Source organism: Cyprinodon variegatus, unplaced genomic scaffold, assembly GCF_000732505.1.
Source record: "Cyprinodon variegatus isolate N-32 unplaced genomic scaffold, C_variegatus-1.0 Scaffold580, whole genome shotgun sequence".
Taxonomy (NCBI): Eukaryota; Metazoa; Chordata; class Actinopteri; order Cyprinodontiformes; family Cyprinodontidae; genus Cyprinodon; species Cyprinodon variegatus.
The window spans coordinates 501,655-523,355 of NW_015151033.1; the positions used below are offsets into that span (position 1 = coordinate 501,655).

At 37.4% G+C, this 21,701-nt stretch overlaps 1 protein-coding gene across 2 annotated transcripts in view; it reads left to right on the plus strand.

The window, feature by feature from the left end:
* Positions 1-21,701, plus strand: part of LOC107095872 (cadherin-4-like) — a 332,712-nt gene that overhangs the window by 294,698 nt on the left and 16,313 nt on the right. The window contains exons 9-12 of one of the 2 annotated variants that reach the window (XM_015392232.1): positions 4,841-4,978; positions 12,009-12,194; positions 12,430-12,683; positions 18,304-18,455. In XM_015392232.1, the coding sequence (XP_015247718.1) occupies positions 4,841-4,978; positions 12,009-12,194; positions 12,430-12,683; positions 18,304-18,455 (730 nt within the window). The remainder of the gene's footprint in view (positions 1-4,840; positions 4,979-12,008; positions 12,195-12,429; positions 12,684-18,303; positions 18,456-21,701) is intronic. The other variant, XM_015392233.1, reaches the window with a different exon arrangement.

Genomic DNA, 21,701 nt, shown 5'->3' on the forward strand with positions numbered 1-21,701 from the left:
CATCCATCAAAGCTCCAGCCTGCTAGTTTCTCATAACCATCTGCTGCTATTTCATGACTGATGCATATGACTGGGTCTCAATGAGTCTGCAGAGAGACACATTTAGTGAGGGGGGTTCTGTTTACTGAGGCAGTGGATGAGGCGAGATGGTATTGATATTTCATTATGAATCTAATAAAGGGCAGCGAGTATTGAGTTTTCATTAATAGGGCTGGTTGGATCAGATTAACATGTCGGTGCACTCCATAATGACTCAGAGAGATGCAGAATGACTCCTACTGGGGGCTTTAACTGGTCTCAGAGCTTGGACAGATCCCTCAATCCGCCACATTCCTTTGGAGAGACAAAGAGATAAAGCCAGAGAAGCAGGCTAAGAAACAACATGCAGAGAAACACTGAACAGCTTAGATGTAATTTAAAAAAAAATGTGGCAAGAGATCAAAGAATACCAGAATGTGCATTCATAAAGAATACAATAAGAGAAAAAAACAGAGAGAAAAAAACTAAAGAACTTTAACAGCTATAATGTAGAATTATCTCCAGTGTCTGTTATTACTAACCTTTTATTTGGGTTTGTTCTTGTTTTTTTTTTTAAGAAATCATAAGTGCCCCTAGACTTAGAGTCATTGGAGATATAGGTTGTAAAAGAATGTGGTAAAGCTTGCACAGCACCAACCAGACATTGGAACATCGCTACGATTCATTGTGGATGCAGAACAAAGGAGCAGGTCCCGTCGAGTGAATGGTGGCCTGTCCTTGATTTTAATCCTCTCTCTCACTTCCTTTTCTACTCTCTGGCAGAATTAAGACAAATGGATTTAATGGAATAAAACAAACCAAAAGAGCAGACAGTCTTATATATGGCCAATGTGGAAAACACGCACACTAAAACACACACAATGACTGAGAGGGTGGTGAATCTAAGGACAGCCTGAACTTTCAGCACCATGGACAGAGTCAGTCAGCAGGGACTCCAATGCTTTGCTTTCATGTCGTTGCTTCCTTTTTGTTTGGCTGCATGTAAATGCACTTTAAAATGTATTGTTGTTTTCCTGCACTGGGCTCTATAATGCTCTACGAAAACAGAGAAAATTAGAATATATTGAAAGAGATGCAGCAGCAGAAAAATATAGAATGAGTAAATTTCTCATATACAATGATAAACCCTACAATTTCTTCTTAACTTTTAAGGCATTGCTGTCATTGCTGTCATTTTACTATTAACTTCAAAAATCTCCTTTGTAATAGATTGTAACTTATAATTGTAAAAAAAAATATAGAATATGAAAATACATATATATATATATATATATATATATATAAATATATATATATATATATATATATATATATATATATATATCGCGCACTGACTCTGTCCATGGGTTAACTGAACTGGAGCATACAGAGTAAACACAGGAGTGTTAATATTACCTGAGGTGTTTTCTATCATATTGCATTTGACTGGTGTTAATTTAAACAACATACACTGCCTCAAAGGTTTCATGAGGAGTTACACAGGATATATATCTTGAAACAAACAAATATGATAAGCATGTGATCTACATTTTAATATATTAGCTAGAGCTAACACTGTTGGTAGAAGCTAAAATCAAATCAAAATCAAATAGAATTTAATCAGCAACTGTATAAAGTGACAGTGAAGCACCTTTCAGTCATTTTAACACAAATGTTTCCAATATATCTGAGAAAATGTTTTCAAACCTGATTCTAACCATTAACAGCCACAAATAGAAACAGGAGCTCTTTGTAGCATAGCTCTCCATCCTGCAGAAGCCGAAACAGCAGCTTCTTCTGCCAAATGTCCCCACTTCCTCCTCATCTTCATTCCTTTATTTTAAATCCCACATTTTTATACATTTCTAGACCCTCCAGTATAAACGGTTTAACATTACTCATTGCTGTTGTGGCCACATGGACCTAATCGTAAAGGTCATTTATTCAAAATGCAATGCACTGTTAAAAAAAACATGCCATTGTACGGAAATTGTTTTAAAATTAAACATCTTAAAGTATTTTTACTGTATTGTATTTACATCAAAATAGGTTTTTTTTTTTGATAAAATCTATTCTTTCAACTAATTGCAGATCTGTTAAACAAGATCATGGTATGTAGTAAATTAATGAATGTCTGACATTGAATTTTATAACACTTTTGAACCTGTCAGATCATATCATAAAATATTTTTGTCTGTGATGATACCACTGAATCACATGCACTCATACACAGGTGAAAACGGAATCCCACCGTTCCCACCATTAGACTTACAAACGAGAATATCTTCACTAAAAAATTTGAAATAATTTCACTGTAAATATTCCTAGACATCAAATAGCTTACTTTTTCAAAACCTGTCAATCAACAATTCTGTTGCATCTCCAGATTATAAATTGAGAAAAAAAGGATGTTTTAAAAAGCACTTCAGTGCTGCTACAAATGAAATTCTAAATCTCTAAAAAAATACTTGGACTTTTAAATTGTAGCTGTTTGACTGATTAAACTCTTTCATTCTGTGTATTGGATCCTAAGAAGCTCCAAGGGAAATGTTCTCATTTTTATTTGAATTTAATTCTATAACAATTGGACTTATTGAGCTCTCGTTGGAGAAATTTACCTCTGCATTTAACCCATTCCCTTGGGGAGCAGTGGGCTGCCATTATGCAGCACCCGGGGAGCAATCTGGGGTTATAAGGGTCTTGCTCAGGAACCCAGAGAGGAGACAGTGGGAGTCGAATGGGATACTTGCAACCTTCTCACAGCATAAGCGCACTGCTCTAACCCACTAAGCCAAAAAGAAGGTAGATTGAAAAAATTAATATTTCTTCAGTTGTCAGACCATCTCAACTCATTCAGTTTCACACCAACTAGATGGCATAGAGGAAGCCGCCTTAAGCTAGGTTGTAAATGTACCATTTCTTCCTAAAAACATAATATCTAAAGTTGATGCAGGAGTCCTACGTCAGGTGGACAGAGGACCCTGGCACACAGTTCTTTCAGCCATGCAGTCACCTTACAGATGGTCAGATGCTTCTACCTCTTGTCACATGTGTCAGAAAGCTCTGTTTATCTAGGTCACACAGGGATAAGTTGTTATTGTGACCGGCCATGATGGGGAACTTGCTGATCTCAACTGTCTTTTCAGGAAATACAAACAGACAAACACACTTCTAAGAGCCCAGTCCTGTTTGTTTGGGCCAGAAGTTTTACTGACTCAGCCATCAGTTAGATGATGTGCAACAGCAGCCTCTCTCTTGGATATGTAGGTCACTTGTAAGTTGAAAGACTAGGCATCATCATACCTCTCATGTTAAGCCTTTCTAGATAGTGTCTTTACACTTGATATTTCTTGAGAAAAAAAAGAGGAAATCTCTCTCACCGTGACAAAAAATCTCCCAAGTTCCTCAAACTGCCAGAAAAAATTCAGCATGTCACTTTAAGCAGGAGGGTTATGCCTTGACTGATATTGTCCTGTTCAGCCACTTTAAGCATACATTTCAGAATTAATAAATAAAGCTGGTTTGCTTCTTTTAATAAAATACCACAATCCCATTGAAGTGTAATGTAATCAAATAGATTTATTAAATCTGCAGCCGATAAGGTCATTCAATTTTTCAAATTTAACAACCAGAATGAAGCAATGAATTATAATAAGTTTCAAAATTCTGTTCTGCCTCCTTTATGATAGAAGAGTAAAGGAATTTAGTTTTTTCAGCAATTAATCAATTTTTTTCATGAATGGTCCATCAGCATTTAGGGTTGCAAGTTCCTTGTGTGTATGGGTGCATGTTTTTGTGTTAAAGGGAAGTATACCTCCAGTTGTCATTGAGCAAGAGGTGTACATCCTGAACAGGTCAGCAGTCTGTCACAAAAGTCTGTCCTGCATATCTCCTTTTTAAAAAATATATTTTTTTCTTACCACACATGAGTGGAGGGGAAGTAATTACTAAGTTCTTAAGTACTGAAGTATATAACACCAGAAGTAACATAAAATCACACTATATAGTAAGGATTCTTCTACTGTTACCACTTTTAAATTTTTGCAGACTTTCTTTGTAAGGACATTTGCTGCCTCAAGTGGAAAGAGCAGGGTTTTTTTTATTTTTGTTTCTTTTATTTTTGCAGATTAACATTTGTGATTCCCAGTGTTTAAAATGGCATCTTTCATGTTGATATCTAAAGGAACGGATCCACTCTGAAACAAAACTACAGTTCTGCAAAAAGTGGGATGTGCATGAAAACCTGAAGAGCACAGAACAGTTCACCTCTCAGGCTGTCGATAAATGCCTTTCTTCAAGACAGAAACAATAGGCAAAAATGTGACATTATAATGCGGCCCACGATGCAGCACACTCTAGAAACACTCCCCTTCAAAGTAACTAGACTAAATAAAGCCCTTTCACCTCCTTTCATTATCTAAAGCTCTCCCGTGCATCTTAAGGTGGTGCCACCTTCATTAAAATGAATGATGACCCATTTCTATTTCCACAGCAGAAAGCCAAGACTTGCAGACAGTAATGAATGGGCCTTATTCCAATTATTTGTTTCCTCTTTTTAACTTTGTGTGTTTGTCTTTGTTTATTGTGCTGTTTGCTGTGGGGTATTGAGCAAATGAGGTGCTCCATTTAGACTGTTGTCCCAGTGAACAGTTAGTTCCTGAATGAAAGGGTTATCGGTGTGCAGTGCAAGGCTTTAAGTTATGCAGAATTTACCGATGTACAGTTCAAGTTATACATGAGAGACTGAAGGTTCATTTTACCGGCTGTTATTTATTGCAGGATCACCGATCTCTGAGCATGACCTCTCTGTTTCTGTTCACAGAAAGTGTCCCAGTACACCATTATTGTCCAAGCCACAGATATGGAGGGCAATCTAAACTTTGGGCTCTCCAACACAGCTACAGCTCTCATATCTATCACTGACATCAACGACAATCCACCAGAACTGACAGTCAGGACGGTAAGTACCATTTACACCCCTAAAACATAACTTACAAAAGCCTTTAAAATTTTGTGTGTATTTTCTTTTATTTCCGTTTTTGTACGGCTCTTATTTAGTCTCTACATCAGTGGAGACTATTCATCTGGGGGTGCATACCACAAACATTACAATTACATTATTCTTTAAAAAAAACCTTACAACAACAAAAACAGAAAACTACCATAACGATAAGACACAAACATAGTTGAATAAAACACAAAATACAAATAAACCACTTTAGCCTTTATAAAATATTTTTAAACATTAAAAATAAATATCAAGAAATACAGAACAAACATATAGATTAAAGATCAACTAATCTGAACATATTATTTGTCTCAAGTGCAGTGCTGGTCGCATATTTAAAGGTAAATATGTGACCACTTGCACTTGCACTTTGTTGCATATTTACCTTTTGGTAAATATGTGTCGTAAATGAACTGAAATTAAAGACAAAACTTTATTTTTTGTGCACTTATTTCATGAAGAAAGTGTAAAAAATGTAATAATTACTCAAAATTGTAACTTCTTGTTACACAAAGAAAAGGATATTCAACTTTTTTTCTTTATATTGTCTCTAAACAGGGTTTAACTTTGTTGTATTTTTCTACAGGATTAGAGTCTATGAACTGAGAGTTAAGTTTAGGTTGATTATGTGCATTTCTGTGGTAATTTTGCCATTTATTATCATCCCTTTGAAAGACTCTGTGGTGACCTATTTTCAGTTTGCTACTAGAGGCCAACACTTTTACTTGAAGTGTTGGAGTTTGCAATTTCCATAAACTTAAGGTTTCTAGAGCCTTTGGAAGAGAACCAGGCCCACAGCATGACAAATCCTACACTATACTTCGCAGTTAATATTAACTGGTATTCTACCTATTCACACTTTGTTGCAAGATTAATTCTGTTGAAAACAAACACTCAATCTTCTTTGAATCTGACTGAAGTACTCAACTCTAATTAAAATCCTAGTAACTTTTAGCTATCTCCCTATGTTTATATTTATTTCCCTGAAAATAAATGTATGAGATTCTTTCCCTCCAGCATCTTACCATCCTGCTCACTGTGCCAGATACATATGGTTCCTCATCCACTCTACTGAACTGTAACTAAAAGAAAGTGAACTTCTGTGTCACATCATATTTGTACCCGAGGGAAACAGAATAATATGAGGTAATTAGAAATTCAATTAAAGTGAGAATGAAAAAAGGTTTACTCTATTTTGAGAGAACTGTCCCGACAATAGCACCATCTGTTTTTGTTAAAAACTGTGATTTCTTAGGGGTTTATAAGAAAAACGTAAACATTCTCACATTAAAGATTTCATTTCTTAGACGGATTGTTCTTTTGACATTTAATATTAATTTATTTGAAAACTTTACAAACTGATAAGTTGTTATTATTTGGGGTAAGCTTAAGAAAGTAATGCAGCTAACAGATTCTATGTGTAGAAATACACTGAAAACATATGTAATTAAGGAATATTGTAAGAAAAAAAACGTAGTTAAGTATAGATGCTGATGAAAATTATCCTTTTCTCTACTTTTGTATTCTGTCTGCTTGCTTAGCCTCAGTTTGGTTTGTCTGTAAGCATCTGGTCTCTGTCCCTGGCACATCTACTTTGCTCTGACACCTTAAGGCTGCTTTCTTTGCACTGAGAACTATGAGCTGAGATAGATTTACATGAGGAAGCAGTATTAAGAGGTTGGGCTCTTTCAGTTTATAAAGATTTGCATTTTTTATTACCTCCAGTGTGATAAAGCAGAATCAAATGCTGACAAGTCTGATAGATCTAATATACTCTTGTGGCTGCTCGTTGTAAGCTGGATGTCAGAGATTTAAAAGACAGGCACGCTGTGGCTGCTGCAGAGTGAGCATGTGTGTCTTGGTTGGGCACTGTGATCCCCGTCTCCTTGGTGGGATCGTCGCCAGTGTGCTGGTGCAGTGCTCACCGCATGGTCTGATTAAAGCCCCCCTGCTGTAAGAGGTAGAATTGAACCCACAGGCATACTTGTTCTTTCAGAACTGGACTTGGTGTGTTTCAATAGGTTTGAGCCCCTCATGCCTTAACACAGAGAAGTCTCATAATGGGCTCAACAGTCTAAAGCCCAAAGGCTGCAAATATGCAATAAGACCTGCGCATCCATACAATGTCTGCAGGACATTGAGTTTGTTGGGGTGTTATTAACAGAACCAACACAAAGCAGCGCATAACTCTGAAGCGGAAGAATGCATGCATTTTTTTTCACAATTAACAGTATAAACCCAACTGTTCTCTGCTTTTATTGATTCCTAACATTTGCAAGAAAATGTTAGGGATCAGTAAAACTCATAAAGGAATAGAATAGAATAGAATAGAATAGAATAGAATAGAATAGAATAGAATAGAATAGAATAGAATAGAATAGAATAGAATAGAATACATTAACTTAAAATAGTGTAAGGAAATCAGTCTAAGACAAGTTACTTGACCAAGGAAGTTATTTGTAAATGCCATTCAATCCATATAAGATAATGTGAAACACTGTCTTCATGCTCTCCAGTGTTAAGGGAGAATAGAAAAAAAACACACAAATACTGAGATTACTGTTAATGTGCTAAATGCTAGAGAACATGCAAACTCCATGCAGAAAGACCCCTGCCCGGGAATCAAACCCAGAACCTTCTTGCTGCCAAACAATTTGGTATTAAGTTTGTTGGGAACAGTGATGGTTATAAAGTGTAACAGCTGCTAGGAGTAAGGATCTGCCATAACGTTTCTTTGTGCACCTAGGATGCAGCAGTCTGTCACTGAAGGAGCTGCACAGCTTTATGCATGGGGTCAGAGTTGTTGTCAACACTGTTGTTATTTTTACCGGCATGTATCTCACAACCTTGCAGCCTGCACGAGTCAGAGGTTATCCTAAGATGGAGCTTGTTGTCATGATGAGCTTATCTGACCTCTTTCTTTCAGCTTTAGATAAGCTGTGTGCTTCAATAAACTACATAGTAGATGGCTGATGAGAAGATGACTGGGAGCTCACAAAAAGATGGATGGAGCTTAGAAACAGGGCAGCCCTGGGAGAAAATGTTTTAAAGGCTGCAAAATGCACTATCCAAATAATCAGACTGAGCTTGAGACATGTTGTAGATATCTTTATGTGCTGGTAGAGACAAAATTTCAGATGCCATTATATTGAAGTTGATTCCACATATTTACTCTACTGGCTGAATACAGTTGGAATATATATATATATATATATATATATATATATATATATATATATATAATTTTTGTTCCTACTTATAACCTCTATTATTGGCTAACTTTAGGAGATCTCACACAAAATCAAATATATAAAAGTTTGAGACTGTAACATCACTGAATGTAAAAAAATAAAATAAAATCCACAGATAAGTACCTTTGCAAGCGATTGTTCGCACTCAAAAAACCATAACAAGGTTGGTATTAAAAGACTGGTTCCCTTTTAATGGTGTGTGACTCAGATATGGTAATGAGTAAAAATGAGTCAAATCCTGTTTTTGTTTGCTTTTTCCACTGCTTTGTCGTTTTTCTCTTACTTGTTTTTTTTTCCTACCCACACAAACAGCGCAGCTTGGAACAGTTCAGTAATTATTTTTTTTAAACAGGCACAGGAAGGATGAATTTATTGGCTTCTGATGGAATGGGAGAAAAGAGAAAACATGTGCATGTTAATTAGGTGAAATTACTTGACCTGGTGTAAACATGGCTTATTTTTCCCCTCTAATTTGATGAAAAGAAAAGGTAACTGTGCATTTTCAGCTCCCTGCATCTGCCTTAAAGAGCTGCCTTACAACCTTTTTGTCATTGCGTCATTAATGGTGATAATCATAAGAAGGAAGCAGAAGGGCTGTGAGATTCTACTAAAAAAAATCTAAATCTAACTTGCTAATCAGATGTGGTTCAGTCTGGTTTAAAAACAAAGGAGAAGCAGCTTCATCTTTATGGCATCTTTCTTCATGCTAGAAAGGATGAACTCTTTAGTATTGCAGAGCGTCAAACCTTTTCATTTTCTTATTCAGTGTGGGTCTGAGCCGGTAGATTTCATCTGTTGTGCCCTGCACCACTGCAATAGATTTATGTGAAGCGCTGTAGCCTTACTTTCTCCTTTGAACTGAATTTAAAACCCAGTTCAAGATGTAAGGAAAAATGAAACAAGGCCCTTAAAAAGAACAATGGCAGGGCTCACAAATGTGACAGTGAGAGATTTTAGTCTCAACGCACAAAAACTGTGAGCATCAGACGGAATCACGCTTCTATTTCATGTCTCAGAACACGTCATAAATCTTTTCTGTTGTAGCTTTTAAGATAATAAAATTAAGTAAAACTTCACATTATGTGTTGGGCAAATCAAAACAGCATCAACAGAATAATTAACTGCATAAATAAGACTTTCCACTGTTAAACAAGCAATCAATAGCTCATCGTTTTATCTTAAAACACTTTTGTTATCTCAAAAATGGTCCTTCTATAATATTATCCCCAAACTACTTTACCTTAAGTACTAGCATTGTCCTTAATTTTGGCTAATAAAATTAGAAGTGTAGTTATGTACTGGAGGAAGATGTGTATTTTGCAGATACCCTTAATTATTTATTTATTTTGAACAACAATTTACTCTGAGAGAAAAATTAACAAAGCTGACAGTCTGCCATACTTTTTTTATTTTTTTTTTTTACTTTGTCCCATCTGCTGTATTTCTTAGCTGGATCCATGACACAGAATGCCTTACATACATGTAGATGTAAAAACCTCCTATTTATTACAGGAGAATTTAAACAGGTGTTCCCTTCTCTTAGGAAAGGTTGCAGATGTCTGACCTGTAGCCACAAATACAGCAGATAAAGGAATGATTTAAGAAAATAGAGAAAAACAGAGAGCTTCCTCTCCAGACCATATGATGCCCTTTCTGAACCATCGCAGCAATATTTGTTTCCATAGAGGAGTCCTGTCATAGGGTGCTTTTGTGACCCCCTATCTTGTTACTTTTTCAAATTTTCTTCTCCCACAGATTACCACCAGCTTGCACTCGGTTTAATTATAATGCTAATAGCTTATCTTGTAAAAATATGCTTCAGTTTTGTTGCCTCAATCTTTTGAAATTAGGCATATTTTTCTTATTAACATTTGAGTGTAATGTTAAAGCACAAGGAAGCGAATATTTCTTCCTAGAAATATCTTAAGAATAGATGTCTTTCTGTAAGGTATGAGAATTAGATGCAGTACTTATCCTTGGATCTTCAATCTAACCAAGCATTTTTTTAAATGTTCATTCTCAAGGGTCTGTATCTTTTAGATTTTACTCTGATTCAACACATCTGAGTCAAATGAAGGGTTCAGTAACAGAACCTTGTAAATAACATGTTAATTTAACCATTGGAATTAGCTGTGTTTCAATATGAAAAACTCACAGGGAAAGAAAGAGACAAATAGAAGAATTTTATTGATACAATTATTTGCCACTCAGACCTCGGCAGGAAACATTAGCACTGAATTTTACTTTAATATGCATAAGCAGGAGTATGAGAACAGGACTGAAACTGGTGGTGGAGTGGAGATAGATGAAGTTTGTTCAGTCCATAGACTGCTGGTTGGCCAGACGATCTGCTTGCGCTGTATTGTGAGATACAGTAGACTGTGTGAGCTGATACTGGTGCTTCTCACACGACCCGGAGGATAGATCTCCAGCTTGAATAAACACCGGTTGCATGAACCTGTCCATGATGAGCAAGCATTAAGCAACAGTGGAGAGGAAAAACTCCAATTTGGGAAGAAACCTCTGGCACAACCAGGCGTTCTACTGCCGGATTGGTTGAGATGTGACAGTGAATGCAGTAAGACTCAGGAAGGAATTACAATCTTGACCACCTTAGCTGCTCTGATCTAAACAGAATGTTTTCAGTGGGTAAAGAGATTTACAGAGATTTACGGGCAGTTGAAATGCAGTTTAGCATTTCTCTTTAACCTTTGGCCACACCTCCGGCTGTTTCACATTCTCCACTGAGAAAATGAATAGACAAGGTCAAATTGGTAGATTATTTCTGTGAAAGGACTCCTTTTTACAGAGTTTTCTTCAGGTCATTTTTATAATTTTTTCTTTTGCCCAGATGCTATTAAACAATCTTACATGTTGGGAGGCTGACTTGTGAAAATTTTTGAAGGTTAAGCTGAAGGACTAAATTCTTTTGGGGACAGCAGAGTTGGAGGGAAATTAAATGAGAAAAGAGGAAAGAGAGCATTAAAACAGCGTTTAAGTCAAACTGAAGTGAAAAAGAAATCCTGGCAGACACATTAAAATGTCTAATGGGAAAATTGGATTATTGTGAAAGAGGGAGAGCTTAAACTTCATGTGTCTACCTTTAAGTGGCTGACCCTTAAAATCTAGATAAATGTAGTCAGTTGTGCTGTAAATTCCTCTTGTGGCTCCGCAGCTGTCACCGAGCTTCTTCCACAGCTAGTTTATAAGAGAGTTGTTTTAGATTGCAATATAATGAAGATCATTAACCAAAGATTATTCCTACTGCCACCTTAATCACAGCACTTATCTAATTACTTATTAAGACCTGGATTTCCTTAATGCGCAAAATCCAAATTAAATGGGTAAACACTTAATTGAAAAATCCATCTGTTCAATTAAGGAGTTGCATCCAAGCAGATATGCTGCAGAGTAAAGCTCTCAATTAGAATAATGGAAGGTATAATTTTCTATTATACAGGTTTAAACAAGTGTGCTTTTTTTGTATTTTGTGTGTTCCTGATTTCCCAATTGTGTTGTGGTTAGTTTGTTTTCATGACTGCAATCACATAAAATACTCTAAGGACGTTTATGGGGGCGAGCAAATATTTCAAGTACAAATAAGTCAAATTATTATAACAAGTATTCTAGTTTTTAAAGCCACATCATCCTTATGTATCTCCTACCAAAACAAGCCATCATTACCTCGTCCCTTCCTTTTCTAATATTCCATCTCTCTGCCTCCTTTGCAGTTTTCCGGGGAGGTTCCTGAAAACAAGGTGAACGTGGTCGTCACCAACTTGACAGTGGTTGACCGGGATCAGCCGCACAGCCCCAACTGGAACGCGGTTTATCGTATCGTCAGCGGAGACCCCTCTGGACACTTTACCATTCGTACCAATCCCATCACCAATGAAGGAATGCTAACAGTTGTCAAGGTAGAGATTACTACTATTCAGTTGCACGCTCCATGATGAGTTAAATTATAAATTACTTTAAACTTTTGTAGCTTTTAACTGATGGAGTTGACAGCAGGTTGATATCTAAATACTTTATTTTAACAGAATCTTATCTCACTGATTCATATCACCTTGCAGCTAGTTACTGATTTTTTGGCTTTCCCTTGTCTCTTCGCTCCCTGTATCTCCTTCTCCCCCATGGACTCTTCTCCAGCCGGTGGATTTTGAAATGAACCGTGCCTTCATGCTGACAGTGGTGGTGTCCAACCAGGCCCACCTGGCAAGCGGCATTCAGTCCTCTCTTCAGTCCACGGCAGGAGTCACCATCTCTGTCCAGGATGTGAACGAGCCGCCTGTCTTTCCAATCAACCCCAAAATGATCCGTTTTGAGGAGGGTGTGCCGGCTGGAACCACTCTCACAGTTTTTTCTGCGCAGGATCCTGACCACTTCATCCATCAGGTTGTCAGGTATGAGTTAAAAAAAAAAAGGATCTTCAGCATAATACATTTTGAATACTTTGAATTTTTAACATCTGTTAACTCTGGTATAAGATATATGAATAGAATTTAAAACATATATTTTCAGGCAGTTAATAATTATTTAAAAATGTGATTTGCCAAAATACTAACTCTTTGCCAATTTCAAGGTATCTATGTCCCTCATATGTATCAGATCTGAGCATAGAGGTCAGTTTAGGTTCAGTGTAAAAGTGTGTTACAATCAACTACTGTTAGCCCTTGGTTGTGGTATGTTAACTGACAGAGCTTATTAATGACACATGCAGTAACTCCACAAAGGCGCTGTTGGTGCACCTTTGTTTAAAGAGACATAAAAAGAGAAATTAAAGACTTCTTATTGAAGTTCTTATTGAAGTTCTTATTGAAAAATATCTTTAAAATAGCCTTTTTATGTGACCTTATGAGTATAGAACATAATTTAATGAGCAGACTGATACCTGAATGTACTTTGGGTTGGAAATTCCCGGCGCTGTTTGGTGGATGTGATGTCAAGTGCGTCCAAGTTAAATGGGACCAACCAAGCAAAAAATTGTAGTGTTACATTCAAGATGGACTTTTTGGGTACTCAGAAGCATCAGGCATCCAGCTCAACTCAGCTGGATTTTTTTATTAATTCTTTTCATTAAAAACAAGGGCGAGCTACAAGAATGAATCACATCGTGCTGCAGTTCTGTGTTTTGGCCACAGGTGGCAGTATCATTAGAAAACTACATTGTGTCTCTTTAAAGCTACAGTGTGTAATAATTACAGGGATATACAGTCAGAAATGTAATATATTATACATAACTATGTTATTTATCATCATCTACGAGCTCGGCCTCTTAACCTTAATATTTGCGTTGCCTTAGAATTCGTTATTTATAATTACATAGGAGCGGGTCTCGCAGCCATGGAGGCAGACATCTTTGCGCTACGGCAGCGCAGAGCCAACAAACTAGCGATTGCGAGATCGCCCATTACGCTCGAAAGTAACTACGGCAAGTTGAGAGAGAGAGATGAACTGAGACGGTACTGAACACACAGACTAATGAAATACTATCTGTAAAATTATCTATGTAAACAAACCTCATCACTTGAGAAGGTAGGTGATGCGGACGTCGTGGAAGACATTTTGTCCTGTAACGCTCGCCGTACTGTTGGGGGGGAGAAGCGGTGGGGGAGAGATGTTCATGTTGCTGCGGTCTGCAGTCTGGACGTTAGATGTACACACTGTAGCTTTAAGTGAATGAAAATGAATATTTAATGCAAAATTGGAAAATTTACAACATTATTCCAGAATAAATAAAAAAAGGTATATATCAATGGATCAAGACTGCTTCTGAAGAATTAAAGCAAATGATTCTAGTCCACTTTAAAACTAAATTATGCCTATTTTCTGACATAGGATCAAACAATCTGTAACAAATATTTGGCCTTAAGTTTTCTGTCTGTTGGTTACATAAACAGCCGTTTTTGACCTCTTTATTAAAGCAGTCGCTCAAATAAGGGTCCTTTTCAGTTGAAGTAAATATTTCCTATATTTTGTGCACTTTCCATATAAATCCTCAATAATATAGTTTTGCAGGCATTTAATCAGAACTGAAAGTTTTCTTCACAACGTGAATCTATTATGCAACATTATCCGCCAATCTCCCACCCACATATCAGTGACTTACCCACCTTAGTTGCCAGGCGACCAGTGTGAAGAGGTCATTCTATAACGAGCTGGACGATGTCGGTCTGCCCTCCCCGGATCCCCTCCTTCCTCTTCATTGATCCCTGCCATCCTAACCGGGGCGACACGCGGCGGGGATGGTGCCATCCCAGCATCGACCCTGCATGACAGAAACTCCCACATGCCCACTAAAGTCCAGCTTTACTGTTCCACTACCAGCACAAGCGACACAGATGGATTTTTCTTAATGTCAGGGGGGCAGCCGTGTCCTCTGTGAAACCTGGTAGAAATCTTACTGTACTGACAGAAAGAGAGGTGAAACGAGGAAGTGTACTCATGTGTGAGAGGTACCTCCAACTTTTCTTTGTGCAAACCAGGCAGGCCTGAGCTTATCTGCCCTTTGAAAGAAGTTACTTTTCATATACTGTACTCTCTTTTCTCTCTTTGCTACTTCCTGCTCCCTCCCGCTGACCCCCTCATTTTCCTCTCTGTCAGTCTGTGCGTCTCTTATTGATGTGAGCTCAGAGCTGCTTTCTCCTCCTCAGGAGTTTTGCCAGCAGTCGTTCAGCTCAAGGCGGCATAGTCTCTACTCCTGTATTCCCTTTAGGCAACCTCGCTTTAACCTTGGCGCACAAAAGACAGAAATCCACAAACACAGGCTGCTAGATGCACACCACCGACATGCAGGCGATTACCCGCAGAGCATGACTGAAAGCCCTGCATCGTGGATGGGAGAGGAGCCAGCTTTGGTTGTTTTATGCTTCTGAATTTCTTGCCTTTTTTTCACTCGCTCCCTCTCCCTGGAGAAAAGAGAAAACAAGATTATGTGAATCCAAGACTGTTTGCCAGCTGATTTTACTGTTTGATGGGATTTAAGAGGCAGCAAGACCGAGTAAATGTGGGTTGGTGTGTGTGTGTTTATGTATTTCTTGTAAGTGTTGATTATTAGCCTTTGCAGAGTGAGGACATTTGTTTGGGGTTTAAGATCATGATGGAGATAATTCACTTAGAGAGATCTTAGTTTAAAGCTGGTAGGCTGGATAACATGTGCTGTATCTTTGACTGGCAGATGGATATGCAGACTTTGCATGCGGCGACTTGCAAAGCACTTGAACCTTTTCGCATTTCACCACTTTTATGTATTTTATTGGAATTTATGTAATAAATCAGAACAAAATATGTATAACAGGTTAGTGGGACAAAAATGTAACTTTTTTGACGTTTTAAGAAAAGTTTGAAGGTATATATTTTTTGGCCTGCTGGGAGGTGAGCCTCTGCCCCATACCTGACTCATTTAGAACAGCTTCTCATCAAGGACTTCCCTACCGTTCTGCTGCGCTCATGAACTTTCTTCCTGGAGCTCAAAAGGTTTCTAAACAGCATGATTCCGCCACTAACATATGTCTTTATGGGAAGATGGATTCAAGCGAATTATTATGAAAAATACAAAATTTTATCATTTTAATATCCAATGAATAAAGTCAGTTTATTTGCTGAAAGTTTCTGAAAACTTTGTATCATTTTGTCTCCTCTGTGTTGTATTGTTGTTGGTTTATAAACTGAAAATGCAACGCTACTGAAATGTAGATCAAATCAAATCCCTGTAAGACGTTTTGAAATAAAGTACTGAGAGGAGTAAAATAAATGGCAAACCATGAAAAAGTTCAATAGGTTCCAAGAACAGTATGACATTTGCTCATTTTACTAGCGTTTTAAATTTATGGAAAGCAACCAGGTGGGCGAATTCAAAGATGAATAATCTGCTTCTTGAACAGGGTCCTCTGAGGTACAGTATGGCATTTCACTGTACTGGCTGTAAACAGGAGCAGCAGGGGTATGGGGTGGGGTGGGGGGGCGGGGGTTAGGGTTGGGGGGAGGCAGTGCGGCACAAAGAGCTAAATTGTACCTGCTGGGCAACAGCACCACAAGATTTTACAGCAAAGCAAAGCAACCTATTTCTCTTTTTAGCCACTGTACATTTAAAAGCAGCTAAAGCATGTTCTCTTTCTTAGAGTCTGACAGTTTAATTTGCTTAATGACAGAATAATATTAGGTATTTTTCTTAGTCTTTATAAAGTCAAGTGTTAACATCCAGTCGGAATACTATAGAATAGAATTCAACTTTTTATCGTCATTACATGATCACAAGTAGAAAGCAAAGAAATTAACTCTCTGCATTTAACCCATTCCCTTGGGGAGCAGTGGGCTGCTATTGTGTGGCACCCGGGGAGCAGTGTGCAGCTAAGGGTCTTGCTCAGGGAGCCAGAGTGTCAGTCCATGGGAGTGGGGCTTGAACTCAGGACCTCTGGATTTCAAGCTACCACTAGGCTACCACTCCCCTGCTTTTAAACAATCTGGAAAAACCAAGAAAACTGTGAAAACTTTTGATGGTTTATCCAAAAATTTTGCAAAACAGCGAAACATTAGGTAATTTTTTTTTTTTTAGGATCACACATCCAACACACCACCGAGTGGCCCATGTGACATCCTGGGGAAAAAAAGATCTAATGAAATCTGCCATTGTAGAGTAAAAATAACCTAAGCTCTCCATATGTACTTTAAGCCTTGGATACAGTTTTCAGAAGGATGGCAGGCTCTCTATTTCCAAGGTGACCCTGTTTTAATGCAATGTTTGCCTTTTAACCCCAGAAGATAAGCAAAAGACCAGAAGAACATACTGGCTGAAGCTAGCAGCATAAAGTCATTATCAATGGAATGAGTATGGGAAAAATGGCCTCTCAGCAATTAAGGAGCTAAGCTACGCTTCGCAAATTTACAAAAACCCAAAAAACTTTAATTATTGTTGTCAAGCATTAATCCTGCAGAATGTGCAAAGCTGCCACTGATCAGATGAATAACATATAATTTAAAGTTTTGTTTTTTTTCTCCAAAAATGTTGCACTGAATTTATTCCACTCATTTGATTCACACACAGCTTTATTATTCTTATCGATTGTGTGTTAGATCAAGATTGATAGTAGTTTTGGTTTAAGTAAAGCAGTAATCAATCCATAAAAATATTGAATTATTGCACAAAGTTCATTTGTAATTTATTATACTCCTACTACCTGGATTAAAGGATCAAAATAGAAATAATCTTCCGACTTCGAGCAACTTTTAGGGCAGCCAATGGTAATTTTCCTTGCTGAGGAGCTGGCAACATTGGAAACAATAAGGCTATAGCTGGAGGTGATATCAGCTTGCTGACTGAAAGCACAGCTCTGGCTAACCGCCGTCAGCCTTCGATTCTCTCTCCTTTAATTAAAACTCCTTTTTCATGCCTGTCATGTTCCACTGCCCGTGTTTACAGATAAACTCGCCTGTGATCTCCGTCTGACCCCTTTTCTTTTAGTTTCTCTCTCTTTGAACCCATCTCTTGTCATCATGGCGACACTCTGACCGTCTGGTGCGACTCACGATTAAGTATTTCTCGTTAGACCCGACTGACTCTGCACACTTGATCAGCTGTTGGAAGTTATTATCTGCTTTAATGAGATTTGTAAATGTGAATCTGAGTGGTTATTTTCAGCTTCAAGGAAAGCAGCTATTGCCGATGACAGTGACGATCGCCATGTGGTTACATAGAGCAGGGGAGTGTTTACGAGCTCTTCCGCAAATGGGCCCAGGGTTTTCTTGGCTCTTCATGCTAATGAGCTGCTGCCTTCATATGTTTGACGAACATATGTTCCACTCTCCGTGTCACTTCAGTGCTTTAAAAGGGCTCGGTGGCTATAGCTTGTTATAGTAATAAGCATTCAAGCTGATAATGGCCACTCTCCATCAGCAAATAAAAGCTTCAGACTTGTCGGTATTCAGGTGATAATAAGCTACAAAAGTCATCAAATGGAAAATGTGCTTGTTGTTTTTAACACAATTAAACTATTGTTGTTGTTTTTGTTGTTGTCTTACATGCAGGTACTCTAAGCTGTCAGATCCAGCTAACTGGTTGAAGATCAACAGGACCAATGGTCAGATTACCACCATGTCCCTGTTAGACAGAGAGTCCATTTATGTCAAAAACAACATGTATGAAGCTACATTCTTGGCATACGACAATGGTAAGTCTGGTAAGTCAGGATAGTGTGTTTTTAAAATCATCTTAAAGGAACATCTCATATAAATATATAGATTGTCTTTCATATACATCCAACCTGTTCACATTTATTACCTTATAACCACAAGCTCCAGTGAATCTAGTAATGATTTTTTAATAGCTGTAGAATTGGTTAAGTTTACATTTTGTTTAGCTTATTTTATATTAAAGAAAAAGGTTAACTTGGATATAAGTCTCTTTACTCTGAAATTCCTTAATTAATAATTCCTTACCTTCAGACATCACCATAGTTGTGAAGACAGCCAAACACTTTATAATTTACTCCTAAATATAAAAACAGTTGTTCTTTGGAGTTCTCATGAAGGAGGTACTACTGGTTATCTATCAGTTGCCTCCTAAACACGTTTTTCAGTGCTCTATGCAAGTGAAAACAGGCTTACCCATGAATTTAGAGGATATCCCAGTTGGCTGCTGAATTTAGGCTTATGGATGCTGTCATGGACTTAGTGTCCATGTAAGGTGAGGCCCATCGTTTATGTGATATATTTTTTTCTTTTAGTTAAAGTAGCTGGGCACTGACCTGGCGATACATGAAGTTCAATTTGAATTCTACACAATATCCATATCGGAAAGAAGAAACCAACTGTTTCTGTGGGGGTTTATGTAGTGAAAGCAACCATAAAAGGCCAACAGTAGAGATAGCTGTGGTAATGGGCCAGGAGGGGCTCACCCAAGACACTGTAGATGCAGAACCCCACAGACCTTCCCACTGTTATCCGTCTGGCGAGGTATGCTGGTGTGTTGAAAATATGCTTTATAGATATAAAATCTGTGAAACCTATAGTTATGTCACCTCACAGGAGAATTTTGATATTTTAATAGTGCACATGTAATGGAATCAATAGTGTGAACTAGAGAACATTGTTAACCTGTGTCTAGATAAGCTGGAATGTCACTTACCTTTTCTCTTTTGGTCACAATTAAGTAATGACCAGCCATATGAGGATACAATTCAACTGCTACAGTTAACCGTTAGTGATCAGATCAATATTAGCCAAAACCAACGGTTGATACCCTTATAATATCATTATAAGCTTTTTTTCAGAAGGAACACATGAACTGATGTGATTTATTCAGAGGATGGGTGAAGCTTAATACAGGGAGAAAGTGGAAGAAAATCATTCAGGCTCCAAAAGACTGTAGTCTAGTCACCTTATGACTTTGGATCTGTTCCATTTTTAGGCCCAGTTAAAGTTCACTTTTAAAATAGTCTGTTGGAAGATTTTAAGTAAAATTGTAAAGTCGATCTCCATGAATTCTAACTTAACTTTTACAACTTTGCAAAGAAAAAAAAGAGTTTTACACCTTGATCTCCAGGCAGGTCTTGCTGCTGTGTTGTAACTGCACTTTTGATCAGTTATTCAAAGTAAGTTGGGGGTAAATATTAATGCATGCCTCACTTCTTAGCATCATGCTTATTCCACCTTACATGTTTGCTCTACTTTGTGTATTTCTACATACAACACCAATAAAACACCATTAAGAGATGTAAAGATTGCAAAATGGTTTGTGTACACTAGCAAAGTGCTGCACAGTTGGTTTGTGACTGGAATATGACAGTCTGACAATAGAAGGAGTCCAATTAACTTCAGTAAAGGTATTTTTTTAAGTCTCCCATAGGCATTTGTCTGTTTTAATATAGCACAATCATTAGGCTACTATAAATGCTTTGGCCCAAGACATTTTATGCAGCACTGATGGACTTCTAGGACACTTAATACTCATCAAGATGAGCTGTTACAACTTTCAGGTCAAAATACTACTTTTAGCTCAAAGCCCTTGTGTAGAGCTATACTGAAGTGCTTAGATGCGGTAGAAGCATGTTTGTTTCCTTTGATAAAGATATCAAAGGCATTTATTTTCTGCTTTTCTTGTTCAGAATCAAAGGACTAAGTGGATCACAGTTTAATCAAATAACCCATTTTCTCCCTATTTAGGAAGGATAATTCAGAAATTTTTCAAGGATTAAGATGGAAGGTGGATTTGTGGGAAATTACACTGGATCTCCGTCTCTCAATAGCTCTTGTAGGCTGGAAAGCAGCCCCTTAAATCATGTCATGTCAGTTTCATTTAAAAAGCCAAACATCCTTGGTTTGCCCCTGGGGAGATTTAAAATGTGTGCAGCACACAGAAGCCTCTGTTTGTGTACCTGTAATTTAGTTAAAGAAATGCATCTCCAGTTTACATTTAATAAAAACCCATATTAAACCTCATCGCTAGAAATGTTCTGAATAGGAAAAAGGAGAAAATGTATGGAGATTAATGAGGGGTTTTTTTATCGCTATGAGAGATGTACAGCCATTTTGCCATTTTAAAAGAAATTTGAATGGACCTGTAAATACCAATAAATATTATTGCATCTAAATTTAATCAAAGATTTTTTCTAATACAGACTGGATTTCTCTATTTCATTCAAAACTATACAAACCATTGCAGGTGTTGAGATTGACACACAAATTCACTTCAACCACACACTTTCTGTCTCTATGCAAAAGGTTCCGTCTTCATTCCTGTTGAATATGTAAAAACCTTTCCTAATAGAGAAATAGAGCTCTTTTTACTGGATTTGTTATCAGCACAGCTGAAAATTCTTTAGTGTTTCATTTTCAAGTGTCTGAGATCATCTTCTTGCTGGAACCACCAGTTTTTCCCTATTTCCACCTTCTAGCTGTTGAGTGTAGGTGAGGTTGAACAATGGGAGTATGGGCTTATGTTTAATTATTTCACCTGATTTGTGCTATGCATCCATAATACAAGCAGTAAAATAGAAACTGCATAAAATGTTTCAAAAGCTGATGCCAAGCTTCTTAGGTATTGAAATATAGTTGTGTTTTTTTGGTCAAAAATGCTTCTTTTTACCATGCCCAGATATCTCAGTCTTCTGCCGTTCCTTTTAGTCAATCTCTTATTACACTGTAGTTGCATAGGAAATGGTTTCTTTTACTATTGTTAATGATTTAAAGATCTGTTATTTTAATGCCAAATGCATTCAGAAAAAACAAGGATTTCTGCTTTACCCACAAGCCTTGGTATAAATTCATTATGATTTATTTGTTTTACATTTTATTGTTTTTTGTTGTTGTTTGTTTTTGGCAGATATACAAGGGGGAAAGAAGTGTAATATACAGTTTAGTATACAGTAATGTCAAGCATTTGCATCACGATTCCTCTTAAAAGTTACTTTTTTCAACTGGTACTC